At 35.3% G+C, this 21089-nt stretch overlaps 1 protein-coding gene across 1 annotated transcript; it reads left to right on the top strand.

The window, feature by feature from the left end:
• Window positions 1–127: 127 nt before the first annotated feature.
• LOC132632868 (PLASMODESMATA CALLOSE-BINDING PROTEIN 3-like) lies at window positions 128–15915 on the top strand. Its single transcript, XM_060348987.1, has 4 exons — window positions 128–389; window positions 1105–1341; window positions 1516–1549; window positions 15497–15915. The coding sequence occupies exons 1-4, from the start codon at window positions 338–340 to the stop codon at window positions 15762–15764; spliced, it is 591 nt and encodes a 196-aa protein (XP_060204970.1). The 5' UTR covers window positions 128–337; the 3' UTR covers window positions 15765–15915.
• Window positions 15916–21089: the final 5174 nt, after the last annotated feature.

The following is a 21089-nucleotide window of genomic DNA, read 5'->3' as shown; positions in this document are numbered from 1 at the left end:
TTTACAAATATCATTCTTTCTAACAAGTTGCTACAACTTTACATGGAAAAAGAAGTGGTTCAAAGAGGGGAAGAGTGATCTAGGACATATTTAGTGCACTACACCTCAATTTTTTTTGAAAAGAGGTAAGGCCACCAAGCGGGGCCACCATCTAAATCCGCATTATCACTGTATCAACTTTATTGTATTTTTGTGTGTGAAAATCCCAACACAAACACTCCTCAGTCCTCACTCATTTCACACTCACATACAACGTACATTAGTGTTTTATCTTCTCCACCTGCACCATTCTTACCTCTTCTCCATCCCCAGGCTCTATTATCATCATCATCTTATCATGTCTGCTTTTGTGTTTGCTCTCCTCTTTTTGGCCATGGCTGGTCACTCAAGTAAGTTCTTTTTTTCTGTCTAGTCTTTCTTTTTAACAGTTAATTGTGCTTCTCCTGCCCAAAGCTGCATCTAGTGTTATAGGGGCGCATCCACAATGTCAGTGACAAGTTCAGTTGCAGGTGAACTTGGCCAGTAGCTTTTGCTTGGACATGTATATATGTTAAGAAATTCCCTAAGTATCTTTATATCTCTGACTATGAACTCAGTTATATATTAACTTGAGACCGTTATAGTAACTCATAATCTTTAAATTCTGAATCCGTCACTAGTGTTATTTTCTGCCTTTAGGCACTGATATCTACCTGCATTTGCAAAATTGTCTCTGTTTTTGAACTGTAAGTTCATTTTTCTTACCTTCTCATTTCAAAAAACAGGACCTTATAAATATGCTGCTTAAAATCTCCTCTAAAAGTCTTTCACTTTCCATACGTTTAAACCACAATAAATGAGCTGCATCTTTTACTAGCACTATTCATATGCTATGCTTGGCAGGGAATTGAAGTATAAATGTATAGCGCTCTCTTCTCACATCGTTTGGAGCCTTTCTTATTACTTTTTCTTCTAATTATTTTAAATTTGAAGATTTCCTCTGGCTTTAATTTTGTACCTCTGTTATCTGAATTTGCATTTTTTAAAAACCACGTACTCTCGAAGCCAAAAATTATAGGTTAAATCTAATTTCTTCGTATTTCTGTTGGGATTTTTGTTTGGTAGATGCTGCATGGTGCGCTTGCAAAGGATTGAGTGACGCAGTGTTGCAAAAGACACTGGACTATGCTTGTGGAGCAGGGGCTGATTGCAACCCGATCCGTACAAATGGGCCTTGCTTTAACCCGAATACCGTAAGAGCTCACTGCAATTATGCTGTCAACAGCTATTTCCAGAAAAAAGGCCAATCTGCTGGATCATGTGATTTTTCTGGCGCTGCCACTGTTACTGGCACTGACCCCAGTAAGCAAAGCCTTTTGTTTTTTAGAAAAAACGGTGAAGTTATTTCATACATTGTGGGACGTCTTGGTACATAAGAGTCGTACTATTATTTTGGAACATGTTATTTTGGTGGGGATTAATGTTTTTTTTTTTTTTTTTTTTTTTGGGTCTTACTGTGTGAATTGTGATATGCAGGTACAGCTGGCTGTGTTTATCCTTCTACTGCGAGGTAAGATTTTTTAATTGAACGTTACCATTTTCACTTTATAACTTTGGCCAATCCTTTTGTTTTGTCTGATTTAATAGTGGTCGTCTGTTACTCTTTTACATATGAGTTTGTTCTTGCCAAAAAATAATAATGTACTACACTATCAGGTCACCTATATGCACTGGCCGCTCAAAAAGTGTAACTATTATCCTGAAGAATAAAACAAGTTATGCGGTGGCGATCTAGCGAGCTAGGATTTTCACCGAGGAAATTTAAGTTATAAAAAGATAAGCACACAAAGAAATTAAAGGAATTCAAAATGTAATATATATACATAACAAAACGAATTTTAACTTATCTACGCAATATGATTTTACGGTAAAGGGATGTCAATTGGACCCTTTCTGTAGGACGTATGTATATACCTTCTGTTGCATTTTGAAGCGCCACTCCATCAGTTTTGGTCCACTAGGAGTCAAAATTAATCCATGCTTTTCAAAACTCAGCACTTAATGCTCTTTTCACTTATTTGATGCATAGTTAATGCCTTACCAATCCCGAGTAGAACTGGGGTGGAGCTAAAGGGAAGCAAGAGGTAATATATGAAATATTGAATATTTCTGGCATAAGAAAAGATCCTATGTTCAAATATTAGATCCTATATTCAAATATTAAATGTGGCACTCTAACATTGTTAGAATCTCATTATATAAATTTTTGGCTCCGCCGTTAGGCAGTAGCATCACTCTTAGGCGTCGTTTGATTGGTGAGTTAATGATAATAGTCCCGATATAAAATATGGATTAATTTATCCTACAGGGCACTAATTAATCTAGAATTATCTTATCCCACTATTTGTACTAAAATAATGAGATTAGATATCCCATATAAAAAGTGCAATAGTTAATCCCATGGGATATTCCAACCGTGGAATATCCTTGTCATTTGTTTGGCTCTTTGGTTAAGCACAATGTCAGCTTTCAAGCTACTTTAGCTAATTCATGATTTAAACAAAAGTACTTTTATTCCCAAAATATTTCAGCATTTCAATCAAGTCCAAATAGTGAGTTCTAAAGTTCTCTGTTCACCAATTTTCCATGGTCACGAGTTGGTCTTTTGGGCAAAAGGAAAATTTTGTATCAATTTTTTTACTTCTTGACAATTTCATAAGAGCATCTTGATGATGTCCAATTCCTTGATTTTCCTAGATTCTGTTTCCTTTTTCTCCTATTTTTCTCTTTTGTTTTCTAGACTCTATTTCCTTTTATCTCTTTTGTGAGATGGGCATCTCTCGAGTCTCGAAAAAGTATAACATAATAAAGCAGTTACGACTTACGTCTCCATCTTTCAAATTATGTTCCTTCGTCTTTGAAATTTATATACTTAAAATGGTTATATATGCCAAATCAGGTCCAAATTTTTATTTTTTTTAACTTTTGATTTAATTTATAAGCTCCTTTTTTCCTCAATGTTGAAAAGTGTACTACGACATCATGATGCTTTTGACTGATTGAAAATATTATTGCTTCTACTGTTTATTGGGTTTTCTCTTCTTTTTCACTCTTTTGGTAGCTTTTCAAAATGCTGCAATAATTCAACATCATACATCTTTTTCTCTCACACTGCAGTAAAAATCCAATTATTAACACTGTTCATTGATCTCTTTGGTGTCGTTTGGTACACGGTATTAGCTGAGATATCTCAGCATTAACTATGGGATTAATTTTGTACTATTTTTTATAGGATAAATTTATACTTTGTACCAAATAAAATATAAAGTGCATCCAAATTTAGAGATGGGATATCCCATTTTATTTCATTAATCCTGAAATTATTTTATCTCATCTCCTAAATGAGATAAATTAATCTCAAAAGATGAAAGAAATTAATCCCAAAATTATAATACTGGGATACTTTTATTTACGTACCAAACAATCCCTTTAGGTGAGATATATAGGTAAAAATCATATTAGTACCTGAAAGTCACGTGGTCAAAAATTTGTGGTGGGGTTATAAATGTCATCGAACATTGACCATTAGACACTATACAGTGCGTAGTCTTTGTCCTTATTGAAGAGTAACAAATTAGTGTTTGCTGGCAATTGTTTACGGAATGAGTAATTGAGAACTGTAAAAGCAAGCCTTCAGACAGGGACTGGTGCTTCGATAAGGGTGCTGTTATTTTTTTGACATAATGTGACATCCAACTAAAAAACCATTCCCTACAGTACCATAGTTGATGGAATCCGCAACTTAAATGACTTAAAAAATGGTATTTAGAACCAAAATAACATATTAAAAAAAAGGGTCTGGAAAAAAATTAGAACCAAACTAACCCGTTAAAAAAAAAAAATCAAAGTAGGCTTCACGCACAGAATCTATGCGTGAAAGGGCCAAAGTGTACATTTACACTTTGGTCCTTTCACGCACAGATTCTGTGCGTGAAGCCTCTTCCCCCCCGACCCCAACCTTTATTCTTTGAAAATCAAACTCAAAATGAAGTTTTTTTCGTACTTTGACAGAAGATTAGTCACGTTTCAAAACACCGGAATATAAATATTTTATATGGAACTTAATATTTTTTTAGTGTACAATAATATCAGCTCATTACATCAAGTATACATATACGTTTGGATCGTCATTTTAGGGGTTGTAAAGTGCTCCGAAGTACGTTTGAAAACTCGTTATATTTAGGTTTAAGTGTCATGTTTTATAGGATTTTAATTAATCTCTTTTGTTTTACTCCCGAAGCTATAAAAGTACTTTTTTGGTTCAAGAAAGATAGAAAATAAAAAATTACTTTGCTTTGTATTAGTTTTTTCTTCTTTTATGTCTTTTTTATTTTGTTATTATATTGTGTAATTCGCATCTTTTGAATGTGCAAAAATAAATATGATATTTAAAAATAATTCATCCAATACGAGAGGTTCATAATAATTGAAAAATATTTCATTTCATTCCATTAGCAACGAAATACATCATTAAATTACAATAGACTTAAAAAAAATCAAGTTCTAGACACTCTTCTGCCTCCAGATGTGTTGCCACCACGGGAGTTTTGCCCACATGAACGCTTATCATGCCCAAATTGCTTACATGTCGAGCACTTGCGAGAGTAAGTCTTTTTGCTAACATCCATTTGATTGTGATAACGGGTTAGCTTGTTTTTTCCCAATTTACGGATATGCTTCTTGTTCGCAATCATAGAAAACGGCGCGGCTGGCCAATAAGCTTGATTACCAAGGGGATTGAAGTGGCCGGAATATGCTCTAAGGTATTTTACGACCTTATATTCCTCCGCCACATAATCAGGTACATTTCTGGTCATTCTCTCAAAGCACTTGACTGCATAAGAACATGGTATGTGGTACGGTTGCCACTTACCACAAGTGCATGATTTTGTACGCTCAGTAACGATATGTTTATTTCCACCTTTGCAGTCGTAATAACCCGTTCTAACTTCATACACTCGTTGAACGACGTCATACTCGGTCATTTGGTGACCCTCTGCCTTTCTTCTATGGTGCTTCATCTTTTTGTAGGGCTTTAGCATTCATGTTCCGTCCTCGACTAATATGGCTCTGGCCTACCTTGTCCTATCCGCAAATCGCTCCACGACCTGCTTGAAAGTTAGTCTTACCATTGCGGTGATAGGTAGTCCTCGAGTACGTTTGAGGAGTCCATTGAAAGACTCCGAGTTGTTCGTTGTGAGCATGCCCCATCTCCTTCCTCCATCAGCATAAAGCGTCCATTTTTCAACTTCTAATTTCATCAACCAAACATATACCTCTTCACTCACTTCCCTTAGCAGCTCCATTTTTGCAGCCCATTTTATTTGTTGATGCTGCATCGCAACCCCCCATATCAATTTGTTTACAGTGCCATTTCCAAATTTTGTTTGCAAATTAGTCTTTAAGTGCTTTAAACAATATCGATGGTAAGCATGTGGAGGGCTGCCGCCCTTCCAGAGTACGCATATTGTGCAATATGCCTATATGACGATCCGATAGGACACATATGCCCTGACGACCCTTAATAACATGAGTTTTTAGATGAGTCAAGAATATCCCTCATGTCTCGTTGCTCTCGTTGGCAGCAATTGCGAAAACAAGAGGGAATATTGGCCCATTGGCATCCATACCTACTGCAATTAGGAGCTTAATGTCATATCGGCCATATACATGCATCCCATCTATCGATATCACATTCCGGCATTGAGCAAAACCATCAATACTTGGTTCGAATGCCCAAAAGACGAAGTCGAAAATTCTGCCCTCTAAAAGCCGTCACTGTACAACAGTGTCAGGATTAGCATATTGAATAGCTGCCATATACCCCGACAACTCCCGAAAAGAGGATTTCTAAGTTCCAAAGATCATCTCAAAATCACGTGTCCGAGAAATCCCTTTCTCTTGCTTATGGGTCAATATTCCCTCTTGCTTTCGCAATTGCCGCCAACGAGAGCAACGAGACATGGGGGATGTTCTTGACTCATCTAAAAACTCATGTTATTAAGGGTCGTCAGGGCATATGTGTCATATCAGATCGTCATAAAGGTATATTGCATAATATGCATACTCTGGAAGAGCCGTATCCTCCACATGCTTACCATCGATATTGTTTAAGGCACTTAAAGGCTAATTTGCAAACAAAGTTTGGAAATAGCACTGTAAACAAATTGATGTGGGGGGCTGCGATCCAGCATCAACAAAGAAAATGGGCTGCAAAAATGGAGCTGCTAAGGGAAGTAAGTGAAGAGGCATATGTTTAGTTGATGAAATTAGAAGTTGAAAAATGGACACTTTATGCTGATGGAGGAAGGAGATGGGGCATGCTCACAACGAACAGCTCGTAGTCTTTCAATGGACTCCTCAAATGTACTCGAGGACTACTTGTCACCGCAATGGTAAGACTAACTTTCAAGCAGGCCGTGAAGCGATTTGCGGATAGGACAAGGCAGGCCAGAGCCATATTAGCCGAGGACGGAACATGGATGCTAAAGCCTTACAAAAAGATATAGCACCATAGAAGAAAGGTAGAGGGTCACCAAATGATCGAGTATAACGTCGTTCAACGAGTGTATGAAGTTAGAACAGGTTATGAAACAGGGGTGATTTTTTTCAGCGTCACGGCCAACTTCAGCCTTCGCACCCACACTCACTTCTGATACTTAGATTTAATTTCGGGTCAAACACAATGAAAGGAACACACAATGTTTACAGGCAATGCCCAACCTTTTTATTATCTCTCAGATATACAAAAGGACTCACGAATTTGGAGGCTTACAAAACTGAATAATGCCTTAACCAAATTCTGTCTACTTTACAAACCTGCCAGAGGCAGTTACAAGGGAAGGGGCGTGCATGGCATGTGCCAGTAGTTACATTGGGATAATGGCATACAGATCTTAAGCCTAACATTTCGCCCATGTGGGCAAAGCCTTCAAAAACCGACCCTAACCGTCGCACATGTGCCCCGCGCATGCCTCGCTCATGTGCCGTGCACGTGCTTTAGCTTGATTTTCGCCTCATAGCTTCGCCCAACACTTAGAATATTTTTCGCCCATCTTCATCCCAATGCCATGCCAACCCTTTACCTTTCCTATCTGCCTTGGCCCAGCCAGCCCATGTCTGCCTGTGCCAACCTACTGCCAACACGCATGCCTGTCTGGTGCCATGCGCCTGTCCGTGCCACTGACATCCGTCAAGCTGCTTTGCCAACACCCAAACACCTTGACTTAGCTGCACATCATGCCATAGGCATGCAACCCCGCACATTGCTTCCAACAACCACATAGGCCTGTGTCAAGGGGCAATGTACAAGCCCTTGACACTGCCCTCACCCGCATGCGTCTGAGTCCGAACTTGGGGGTCTAACAGGTTATTACGATAGTAAAGGAGGAAACAAACATATCGTTACTGAGCATACAAAATCATGCACTTGTGGTAAGTGGCAAATGTACCACATGCCATGTTCTCATGCAGTCAAGTGCTTTGAGAGAATGGCTAGAAATGTACTTGATTTTGTGGCGGAGGAATATAAGGTCGTAAAATACCTTAGAGCATATTCCGGCTTCCACCCCCTTGGTAATCAAGCTTATTGGCCAGCCGCGCCGCTTTCTATGGTTGCGAACAAGAAGCATGTCCGTAAATTGGGAAAAAACAAGCTAACCCGTTATCACAATCAAATGGATGTTAGCGAAAAGACTTACTCTCGCAAGTGCTCGACATGTAAGCAATTTGGGCATGATAAGCGTTCATGTGGGCAAAACTCCCATGGTAGCAGCATATCTGGAAGTAGAAGAGTGTCTAGAACTTGATTTTTTTTTAAGTCTATTGTAACTTAATGATATATTTCGTTGCTAATGGAATGAAATATTTTTCAATTATTATAAACCTCTCGTATTGGATAAATTATTTTTAAATATTATATTTATTTTTGCACATTCAAAAGGTGCGGATTACACAATACAATAACAAAATAAAAAAGACATAAAAGAAAAAAAAAACCTAATACAAAGCAGAGTAATTTTTTCTTTTCTATCTTTCTTGAACCAAAAAAGTACTTTCATAGCTTTGGTAATAAAACAAAAAAGATTAATCAAACCCTTATAAAATATAACACTTAAACCTAAATATAACAAGTTTTCAAACGTACTTAGGAGCACTTTACAACCCCTAAAACGACGATCCAAATGTATATGTATACTTGATGTAATGAACCAATATTATTGTACACTAAAAAAAATATTAAGTTGTATATAAAATATTTATATTCCGGTGTTTTGAAACGTGACTAATCTTTGGTCAAAGTACGAACAAAGCTTGATTTTGAGTTTGATTTTATAAAAATAAAGGTTAGGGTGGGGGGGGGGGGGGGGGGGAGAGGCTTCACGCACAGAATCTGTGTGTGAAAGGACCAAAGTGTAAATGTACACTTTGGCCCTTTCACGCGCAGATTTTGTGCGTGAAGCCTACTTTGGTTCTTTTTTGTTTTAACGGGTTAGTTTGGTTCCAAAAAAAAAATTTGGGTTAAAAAAGTTCCGGACCCTAAAAAAAAGTTACCAAACTATCTTTTGTGCACTAATTTATTGCGCAATAGAACTAAACTGCACTTTATAGTTAAGTCCTATTGCGCACTAAATTAGTGCGCAATAGAGGTTATATTTTTTTGTAAAATTTTAAAGTTCTCAAATTCACGTTTTTTCCATATTTTGACCAAAGATTAGTCCTGTTTCAAAACTTCGAAATATAAGTTTTTATATAGAACTTGATTTCTTTTTTTGCGGACAATAATGTCGGCTCATTACATCAAGTATACCTAAACGTTTGGATCGTCGTTTTAGGGGTTCTAAAGTGCCCCGAAGTAAGTTCTGTTTGAATCTTATTATCTTTAGGTTTAACTGTTTTATTTATAATGTTTTGATTTAAGTGTTTTATTATTTAGTCAAGGCATTACATTATTTTGAATGTACAAATATTATATTAAAAAATAATTCATCCAATACAAGAGGTTTAAAATAATTCATTACAATAACAAAATAATACATCATTCTTTACAATAACAAAATATTTAAAATAATACTTCAAGTACGAAACGCTCTTCCATTGCGAGAGGTTCTCCCACTACGAGACGTACTTGCACCACTACAGCCTCGTAGGCTACACAAACGCTTATCATGGTCAAACTCCTTACACGTAGAGCACCTACGAGAGTATGTCCTATCATTGATATCCATTTGATTGTGAATTCGACTTCGTGCGTTAATGCCCAATTTACGGATGTACTCCTTGTTAGAAACTATTGAAAATGGCTCGTTTGGCCAATAAGCTTGATACTAAGTAGGTAGAAGTGGCCGGCATATGCTTTAAGGTAACTCTTAACGTTGTATTCCGATGCCACATAACTTGATACCGTTTTTCCCATTGCCTCGAAACACTTGACGGCATGAGAACACAGCATGTGGTATGTTTGCCACTTACCACAACTAGACGTTCTCATGCCCTCATAAACAGTATGTAAGTTTCCTCCCCGACGTTCGTAATAACCTGTCCTGACTCATACACACGTTCAGCATGGTTATACTCGGCCATCTTGTGCGGCTCACATTTTTTCCAATTTTGGCATCCATCTCTCACCCTTTGCTAATATGGCTTTGGCATGCTTTGTTCTAGTTACAAACCGCTCCACAACTTGCATGAAAGTCATTCTCACTATTGCAGTAACAAGTAGTCCCCGAACAGATTTTAGCGAATCATTGAATGACTCCGAGTTATTTGTTGTAAGCATCCCCCGTCTCCTGCCTTCATCAGCATGTAATGTCCATTTTTCAACTTCGATTGTCTTCAACTAATTATATGCTTCTGGACTCACTGCCTTGGTCATCTCCATCCTTACAAGCCATTTTTTTTGTTGATGCTCCATCGCAGCCGCCCACATCAATTTATTTAGTGTGTTGTTTCCGAACTTCATTTGGAAATTTGCCTTTATGTGCCTTAAACAATAGCGATGGTAAGCAATGGGAGGCTGCCACCTCTCCAAAGTAGACATACTGTGCAATATGCTTTGATGTCAATCAGATAGCACGCACATGCCCATACAATCCTTAATAATATACCGCCTCAAATGTGTCAAAAATATCCCCCATCTCTCATTAGCGGTAATTGCGAAAGCAAGAGGGAATATCGACCCATTGGCATCCATTCCTACTGCAATCAGTAGCTTGATGTCGTATACATCATATACATGCGTGCCATCTATGGATATGACTGGCCGGCAGTGAGTAAAACCGTCAATACATGATTTGAATGTTCAAAACACAAAGTTAAAAATATTACCGGGCAAAAGCCTCCACTCTACAACATTACCAGCATTAAAATTTTGCTGGCTTAGAGTTTCCAGCGGCACTTGACCACTAAAAATGTCTCCATAAGAACTAAAGTCCCTATTAGTGTTACCATGAGTAGGCTGGACTTGAGCGACTTCTTGAGGTATCTTTTCAATATACATTTCAAGAACATTAATGACGACTAAATCTCTATATTTTTCCGGCGCCCTCAAATAATCGCTCAAAGAGTCATCATCATTGATATTTCATACACCATGAAACACTAAACCTTGTGAAACAGTGTGTGGATATCTGCCTATTATAGATAATTCATACTGAGTGGGATTAGTTTTCATTTTTTTGTGTATGTAATTGACTAATGTTTCGTAATTCAAGGTTGCTGGAAACTTTACACGGCTTGTGGTTTGATACTATAACGAACGGTATTATTGTCATTAAGTATATTTTCATCTCAAAATAAAAACATCTTAACAATTGAAGGAAGAGAAGACATTTTTTCTCTGAAGTTTGGTTTTTTCAATAACTTAAAAGACTTAAACTTATGAAATGGATGAGTTTTTACCTCATCCAACATTCATATTAAATAAAAAAACTTGAGCGCAAAAGTGAACATTTAAAAAACGTGGGATTAAGCCTTATTGCGCAGGAAAACACTGGGTAATAGTGGTAACTCCTTTTGCGCATGAAAACACTGCGCAATAGGGTAATATTCCTGAAATAATGCAGCATTGTGTTGTCAGATCGAGCATGGTGTCATAAAAAGCGGTCCAATTATGCAGTGTTGTGTTGTCAAATCAAGCATAGTGTGTCATAAAAAGCTGTCAAATTATGCAGTATTGTGTTGTCAAATCGAGCATGTCATTATGAAAACTCATATTTTGCGCATTTAAATGTTGCGCAATATAAGTTAGTGTCATATAAAGCGGTCAAATAATGCAGTATTGTGTTGTCAAATCAAGCATGTCATTCTAAAACTCATATTTTGCGCATTTAAATGTTGTGAAATATAAGTTAGTGTCATATAAAGCGATCAAATAATTCAGCATTGTATTGTCAAATCAAGGAGTAGTATATAACATGATTGACGAACAACTAGCATTCACATTAAAATGAGTTATCATGTCATTCTACACCAATTTGCTGATATTGGTTCTATTACATGTTCTACCCCAGCAGACATATTCGAAGCAATTGGTAGGATATGGGAATTAGATGATGATTTTAAATACTCAAATAACCCGAACAACAGATTCAGTCGAGAATACAATAATACAATAAGAGAGGAGTGGGATTGGCGTGTCAGGGAGGCTGTAGCACTGGAATAAAAGTTAAGGTCATTGGGGCTTAAACGCCCAAAAAGACGTATTATGTCAATGCCTCGTGGTACTCCACAAGAGTTGAATTTTGCTCTTAACCATTTTCGCGAAGAGAACAATCGAATGAAAATATGTTGCCTAAGGTAGAATATGGTCAACATGGTTACGTAAGATTCAGATCCATGTGGCATTCGGACTCTGAGATGTCCGATGAAGATTCATATTTTTTTTATAATAAAGTAAGTAGGTAGGGTTATAATGACCACCCCGAGGGTACTTGGGGGTTTGCAACTATGTAAGTAGTCTTTCATTTGTTATTGGAATGTAACATATTGAATATCGAGTAGTAGAAATGTAGATTGGTCTTTATTCCTTCCAAATGATTTGAATATGTCTACTGGGGTAAAACATATAATAGAATCAATATCAGCAAATTGGGTATAAAATGGCATGATAACTCGTTTTAATGTGAATGCTAGTTGTTTGTCAATCATGTTATATACTACTCCTTGATTTGACAACACAATGTTGCCTTATTTGATCGCTTTATATGACACTAATTTATATTGCGCAACATTTAAATGCGCAAAATATGAGTTTTAGAATGACATGCTTGATTTGACAACACAATACTGCATTATTTGATCGCTTTTATATGTCACTAACTTATATTGCCCAACATTTAAATGCTCAAAATATGAGTTTTCGGAATGACATGCACGATTTAACAACACAATGCTGCATAATTTGACCTCTTTTTGTGACACACTATGCTTGATTTGACAACACAGTGCTGCATAATTTGACCCCTTTTTATGACACAATGCTGCCTAATTTGACCGCTTTTTATGACATATCATGCTCGATCTGACAACACAACGCTGCATTATTTCAGGAATATTACCCTATTGCGCAGTGTTTTCATGCGCAAAAGGCGTTACCACTATTGCGCAGTGTTTTCCTGCGCAATAGGGCTTAATCCCACGTTTTTTAAATGTTCACTTTTGCGCTCAAGTTTTTTCTATTTAATATGAATGTTGGATGAGGTAAAAACTCATCCATTTCATAAGTTTAAGTTCTTGAAGAAAAAAAAAACTTCAGAGAAAAAATGTCTTCTCCTCCTTCAACTGTTAAGGTTTCTTTATTTTGGGATGAATATATACTTAATGACAATAATGTTCGTTATAGTATCAAACCACAAGCCCATGTAAAGTTTCCAACAACCTTGAATTACGAAACATTGGTCAATTACATATACAAAAAAATGAAAACTAATCCTACTCAGTATGGATTATCTGTGATAGGCAGATATCCACACACCGTCTCACAAGGTTTAGTGTTTTATGGTGTGTGAAATATCAATGATGATGATTATTTGAGGGCGAGGGATGAATATAGGGATTTAGTCGCCATTAATGTTCTTGAAATGTATATTGAAAAGATACCTCAAGAAGTCTCTCAAGTCCAGCCTACTTATGGGGACTTTAGTTCTTATGGAGACATTTTGAGCGGTCAAGTGCCGCTGGAAACTCTAAGCCAGCAAAAATTCATGTTGGTACTATTGTAGAGTGAGGCTTCTGCCCGGTAATATTTTCAACTTTGTGTTTTGGACATTCAAACCACGTATTGATGGTTTTGCTCACTGCCATCCAGTCATATCTATAGATGACACGCATGTATATGATGTGTACGACATCAAGCTATTGATTGCAGTAGTAATGGATGCCAATGGGTCGATATTCCCTCTTGCTTTCGCAATTGCCGCTAATGAGACATGGAGAATATTTTTGAGGCGATATATTATTAAGGATCGTATGGGCATATGCGTGCTATCTAATTGACATCAAGGCATATTGCACAATATGTCTACTTTGGAGGGGTGACAACCTCCCTTTGCTTACCATCGCTATTGTTTAAGGCAAATTTTCAAATGAAGTCAAACTAAACAAATTGATGTGAGCGGCTGTGATGGAGCATCAACAAAAAAATGGCTTGTAAGGATGGAGATGATCAAGGCAGTGAGTCCAAAAGCATATAATTGGTTGAAGACAATCGAAGTTGAAAAATGGACATTACATGCTGATGAAGGCAGGAGACGGGGGATGCTTACAACAAATAGCTCGGAGTCATTCAATGGTTTGCTAAAATATACTCGGGGACTGCCCGTTACTGCAATGGTGAGATTGACTTTCATGCAAGTTGTCGAGAGGTTTGTGACTAGAACAAAGCATGCCAAAGCCATATTAGCAGAGGGTGGGAGATGGATGCCAAAATTGGAAAAAATGTGGCTGCACAAGATGGTCGAGTATAACCATGTTGAACGTGTGTATGAAGTCAGGACAGGTTATTACGAACGTCGGGGAGGAAACTTACATACCGTTTATGAGGGCACGAGAACGTGTAGTTGTGGTAAATGGCAAACATACCACATGCCGTCAAGTGTTTCGAGGCAATGGGAAAAACGGTATCAAGTTATGTGGTATCGGAATACAGCGTTAAAAGTTACTTTAAAGCATATGTCGGCCACTTCTACCCACTTGGTATCAAGCTTATTGGCCAAACGAGCCATTTTCAATGGTTTCTAACAAGGAGTACATCCGTAAATTGGGCTTTAACGCACGAAGTCGGATTCACAATCAAATGGATGTCAATGATAGGACATACTTTCGCAGGTGCTCTACGTGTAAGGAGTTTGGCCATGATAAGCGTTTGTGTAGCCTACGAGGCTGTAGTGGTGCAAGTATGTCTCGTAGTGGAAGAGCGTCTCGTACTTGAAGTATTATTTTAAATATTTTGTTATTGTAAAGAATGATGTATTATTTTGTTATTGTAATGAATTATTTTGAACCTCTCGTATTGGATGAATTATTTTTAAATATAATGTTTTTATTTGTACATTCAAAATAAAGTAATGCCTTGACTAAATAATAAAACACTTAAATTAAAACCTTAAAAAATAAAACAAACAAAACTTACTTCGGGGCACTTTACAACCCCTAAAATGACGATCCAAACGTTTAAGTATACTTGATGTAATGAGCTGACATTATTGTCCGCAAAAAAAGATATCAAGTTCTAAATAAAATATTGATATTTCGGAGTTTTGAAACATGACTAATCTTTGGTCAAAGTATGAAAAAAACGTGAATTTGAGAACTTTAAAATTGTACAAAAAAAATATAACCCTATTGCGCACTAATTTAGTACGCAATAGGAATTAATTGTAAAAGTGCAGTTTAGTCCTAGTGCAAAAAAGGTAGTTTGATAACCTGTTTTTTTTATGGGTTATTTTGGTTCCAAATCCCACTTTTTAAGTCATTTAAGTTGCGGACTCATAGTTGATGTATCCTTCCCTGACCTCATACGAGATTTGAAATTTAAGGATTTTACGATAATTTCAAATCAATATACGAGTAATAGCTAAATTTATTAGATATTAAATAAATTTCTCAGTACATATACTGATATACATAATCTAAACAAATTATGAACTGATACATAACTTCTAAACTACGTCCGCCCCTGCATATTCGGTTGGATCCTAACCAAGATGGTGGGATTTGTACCACTGTTGCAACTGAGCATAGCTAATTTACTACTTGAAACAGAAAGGGTAGGGTGCAATGTGAGCTTCAAAATACATGAAATTGATTGAACTAAAGAGGTAGAATATGATTGGCTTACTCTGCTTTAAAATCTAGTCTACACGTTCCCTTAGTATATCTTGTTCTTCGATTTACCTCTTCATCACTTGTATCCCTTATTTTATGGAATTAACACATGACAAGTTACTTCTTTATTTAGTAGCGGCAGTACCCCTACAACTCCGGGGACTGCGACCAGCCCCACCACAAGAACACCATCCACATCCACAACCACAACCACCACAGGCGGATCTCCCTATGTGACTAATCCGAACACGGGCGTATTAGGAGGTGTCAACAATGGTTTAGGCCCATCGAGTGCTGGCATAAACACTGATATAAGTCATGGTGGGATTTCACTGCAAAAGGCCAGCCTGGTTTCCTTTATAACCATTACTATTATTATTTCTGCACTTGCATTATTTTGAGCTGAATAAGAGAAGCTGTTCCACTGTTTGTACTAATAGGATAGTTGTGGCCTATGTTAAAATTTCTACTATGTGCAGAAGTGGGCATATTTATATGCATGTGATGTTATTACTCTATGAGTTGGTATGTACTGGTTTGAATTTGTTTTTCCTTCCCCTCTATTTAATGTCTAAAGTTACTTTAATAGCTTTTTGAGTCCTCCTATCTAGTTGGTTATATGGTGACTAATTAATGTGACCCCTTCCCTCCCCCTCCTCCTTTTCCCAAGAAAAAAAAAAAGTCATCTAATTGAATTTGAAATGTACTTCCTCCATTCACACAGGAGGCCTTGCGATCGCAAAAAGTAGTCTAGTGAGCTTCTTTCGCGAACGCAACTCAGTGCCCTTGCGAAGCTATGCACCAAAAAAATTTGCACTATCTATTTTGTGTTTTCATGTTTCAAAATTCTTGGGGCCCAACCGAACCCCATACAAATCCCAAATAGTTATTTTGACTTGGTACAAAATCTTAAATGTTAACAGGGCATTACAACTTAGATTTAGAGTCAGATTATTGCAACGACTTAGTACATTGATACGCAAAATTAGGCATAATAGTCAAGATTCGAAATGTATCTATGGCAGACGCTCCAAATGTTTTTTTTTTTTTAAAGTAATAAAGCACGGCCACGTGGGCTAATTTTATTAATTAAGCAAAGGTCCAAAATCAAACAAAACAAAAATGAAATTCAAAGCGGAAAGTAAAGGTAAAAACAAATAAAGAAAAGGAAAGCCTAGTCTCGACCGATTGATTTCCAAATTGAGTTCCAAGAACCAAGTTTCAAACCTCAAGCCGCTGCTAATTCATGATCGTTGAGGTCGGAGTTTGCAGCTGAAGATACTAATTTGCATTTGTGTCGCCCATAATTTGAATGTATGTTTGATGTTCAGCAGGTATCGTGTCCTTTGAGTCAATTGATTTTTTCTTGTTGATGTTGTGAACTTTATGTTTCTGCATGTAGATCCATTCCTTTTGTAGCCGTTGCGACTGTATTTTGCTGAATCTACTCTTTGTTGTCTCTGTATGTGTCAATTTGCTGATTTGCTTGAGTCTTAGCTGATGCGCTCTGCTTTGTGTGAGATTTCTTTGTGATGTCCCGTGTAACATTTTGATACTATTCGCGAATTTAGAATTTCTGAAATATAGGTTAACCACTAAAAAAAAGTATTAAGTGAGACTTAATTCCTACTCCTCTAAGTAAATAACTCAACCTTCAAACAAGTGCATTATCTTGTCTTTTTGTAGCATGGGTTCCGACATTATTATACTAATTTTAAAAAATATATACATAAAATATTTAGTTTTACGGAGAGATAGTGTGTTCACGCGTCATAATTTTAGTACCTAAAATCGCCCCTACTACCCATTCTCAGCATCCTTCCTTGCATAACAGATTCTTGTTCAAGTATTTGCCTTGGTTTATTAAATCTTTTTCTTGGCCGGTGTGACAACTCTAATTACATACGAACTAGTAGATGTGTCATTTGTTAATTATTTACGTAACCTTATGTTGTACTTAAAATATTAGTGTAGTTCAGAATGAAAAAGAACATGGGAGTTGAGTATGAGAATAAACATATTTATTTTACAATGTGAATTCTTACACTATCATCCTATTTATTTTTTAAAGGGAAAAGGATATACCATGATCAACAAGTCAAAGTTCAACAAGCCAAAGTAATCTCACATTTGGCCTACATTTGGGCTTAATATCGTGAGCTGGCCAGCAGGCCCAAACTATTTCCAAACGCCGGCCGGCCCAGCAACCCAAGATCCTTTGAAAAGAAAAAGAAAAAAAAACTTTCTGTGGCGATTCTTTTTGTCACCGCTAAAGATCAACCGTTTTTTTTTTTTTAGTGGCAATTCAAAAAGTCTCCACCAAAGGTTAAAATTCATATTGAGTCTTCAACAAATATTCCAAAACATGTATAATATGTGTATACTTATACGGTGATTGAACTTTCAAAAAAAATGTATAATATGTGTATATTTATACATTGATTGAGCCTTCAAGAAATATCTCAAAATACTTTTGTGGCGATTTTAAAAAGGTTCGCTGCAAACTTCCGTTTATTTTCTATCTTCTACTAGGGATTAAAAAAGAAGAAAGTAACCATCATCGAAAACTTAACAAACTAAATTATATCAACTACAAACTAACAAAAGTAGTAAGTATACATTAATTATACATTTATTAAATATAAATTACACGTTAATTATACATTTATTAAACATAAATTATACGTTAATTATACATTTATTAAACACATATTATATAATAACGATACAGTTTCTATACGCATGACACATTTTCTATACATATACAGTAATGATACATATTTTATACAACTATGATACAATTTCTATACGTATATGTATGATATATTTTCTATGCAGGAATGATACATTTTATATACACTTTCTATACAATAATGATACAGTTTATATACACTTTTTATACAAGAATGATACAATTTGTATACACTTTCTATACAAGAACGATACAGTTTATATACACTTTCTATACAAGAACGATACAATTTATATACATATGCTGGAATTATATATATACTTTCTATACAAGAATGATATTATATATATTGTATATGTATGATACATTGTCTAGACGTATGATACACTTTCTATACAAGAATGATACAGTTTATACATAAATTATACAACAATGATACATTTTATATACTTACGTATGGAATATGTATAATATGTGAATCATTAGTGTATAATCAATGTATAACTAATGCATAATATATGTATGATTAGTGAGTATACGTTGATGATACGTTTATTAGACACAAATGACACAACAATGATACAAACCTATGATACATTTTCTATAGATATACATTTTCGACACATATGTGAATCATTAGTGTATAATCAATGTATAACGTATATACTAATGTATAATATATGTATGATTAGTGAGTATACGTTGATGATACATATTATGTATGGAATATGTATAATATGTGAATCATTAGTGTATAATCAATGTATAATGTACATACTAATGCATAATATATGTATGATTAGTTAGTATACGTTGATGATACATTTATTATACACAAATTACACAACAATTATAAAAACCTATGATACATTTTCTATATATATACGGTAGGAATACATATTTTATACAATAATGATACATTTTCTATACATAGTTGATCTTCAGTGGCTTCTACTAAACAAAAAAAAAAATTGTTGTTTAGTGGCGACTAAAGCCGCCACAAATAGTCCTTTTTTTTTTTTTGCAACTGACTTTTAGTGGCGACAAAAGGTCTCGCTGGCTACACTTTGGGTTTGGAGAAACGTGGGCCATTCGATGGGAATAGTTTGGGCTGGACAGCCCTTTTTGTCCTTTTCACCTTTTTAAATAATAGTGCATATTTCTGGATTCATGCTATGTAAATTAGAACAGACACTTTCTGGTAGATTTTTTTTTTTTTTTGAATTTGTAGAGCTCAAGTCCGAAATCTCTGATTAAGAGTGAATAAAATCTTATTCATCACACCATAATATTTGATAAGGTCTTAAAACTTTTCATTTGTATTAATTAACATCACCTGATCGGTCATTTTGCCACCCTTGTTATTTTGCTCTTTTTATAAAGTGAATAGTAATTACACTATGCACTAATAGAAGAAAAATTAGTAGTATTGTGTACGTTTACCGCCATGAAATGAAACGCTTCGAAAATAACATGCAGTTTCTAAATATTTGCTATATTCGGGCCCTACAAGAATTGATATATGATGTGTCAACTGTCTTTTTTTTACTTAAATTGCCCCTACGTGTTTTTCTCAATAGTGGTTTAGATGGTTGACAGTTATGCAATTAAATTTTAATGGTGTTGATTTATTTTACCCTATTGAAGGGCTAACTATAGTTAAAGAGGTGGGTTAATTAGATATCATCCATGTTGATGTCATCATTACCTTGGCGTATCCCCTTCTTCCTTTCATTCTAACACGGGTACCCACTAAAACTCGAACAATGTCTTATAAAACGTTGAGGACGCACAATAAAACACTATCAAAATCCAAGGTGTAATAGATTAAAAAAAATTTGAAAAGAGGACAACAATTTACTCCACTATAAATCACTGGTCAATATAGGAGAAAAAATTAAGAAGCTTATCGCAGAAGATTTGTTGTCCACGATGAGGAGGAAAATAAATTTCAGAAGGTTGATCAAAATCTTGGGAAATATTTTCTCTCCCGGAAAACAAGTGATATATTGAGTATGTTTCCTCCCCGCCTTTTAACACACTCACCCCCACTCTCATCCTCATGTGTGAATACTTTTAAGATAATATTTTCTGCTTACTTATTAAATATAAAACGAAAAATGGTTAAAAATGTCCTTAAACTATGCGAAATGAATAAAAATGCCGTCAGTTTACAGTTTGGTCCAAGAATGCCCTTAAACTATATGAAATTGAACAAAAATGCCCCTATTATTACTTCATTGAGTCAAAAAGGTCCTAATCAATTAAAACGAGTAGTTCTTAATGCCCCTATTGTTACCAAAAAGGTCATCGAGTCATAAAGAAACTAACCCCTCTTTTCCTCTTAATCTCGTTTTATCAATTAAAATAAAATTACTCTATGTACTTTTTTAACTAAAAATATAGGTCATACATATAAGATCATATTAACCCCATCACTAATTTTCATTTATATAACGATAAAATTCTTTTTCCTAATAAAATAGAAAATATTTTTATTTCTTAATCTTTTCTGAATTGAAGTAGGATAAGCATTTGTTGATATAATCTTTGGTTTTAAAGTTAAATACAATAATTATAGTGCCATAAAACAAGAAAATTTATTACATTGCTTCAAATCACAAAATATCCTTAAGATATCATTGATGGAGTTATTATTGACCCTTTTTCATTTTAACTTTAAAACCAAGGATTACATCAGCAAATGTTTCTCCTAATTCAATTCGGAAAATATTAAAAATAAATATATTTTCTATTTATTAGGATTAAAGAATATTATCGTTATCTAATAAAAAATAATGATGTGGTTACTATGATCATATATATATATATATATATATATATTATTAGTTAAAAGAGTACATGAGGTAATTTTATTTTAACTGATAAAATGAGATTAAGAAGAAAAAAATTTATCTCTAACTTTTTTATTAGGTAAAGAGATTTTAAAAGAAAGATCAAGAAAAGGTTTCTTTGAAAATAATGTGTTTAAAAATAAAAGAAACAACATGTTTATAAGAAAAAGGACATTTTT

This window comes from Lycium barbarum, chromosome 3 (assembly GCF_019175385.1).
Source record: "Lycium barbarum isolate Lr01 chromosome 3, ASM1917538v2, whole genome shotgun sequence".
In the NCBI taxonomy this organism is placed as follows: domain Eukaryota; kingdom Viridiplantae; phylum Streptophyta; class Magnoliopsida; order Solanales; family Solanaceae; genus Lycium; species Lycium barbarum.
This window is presented reverse-complemented; position numbering and strand designations above follow the sequence as displayed.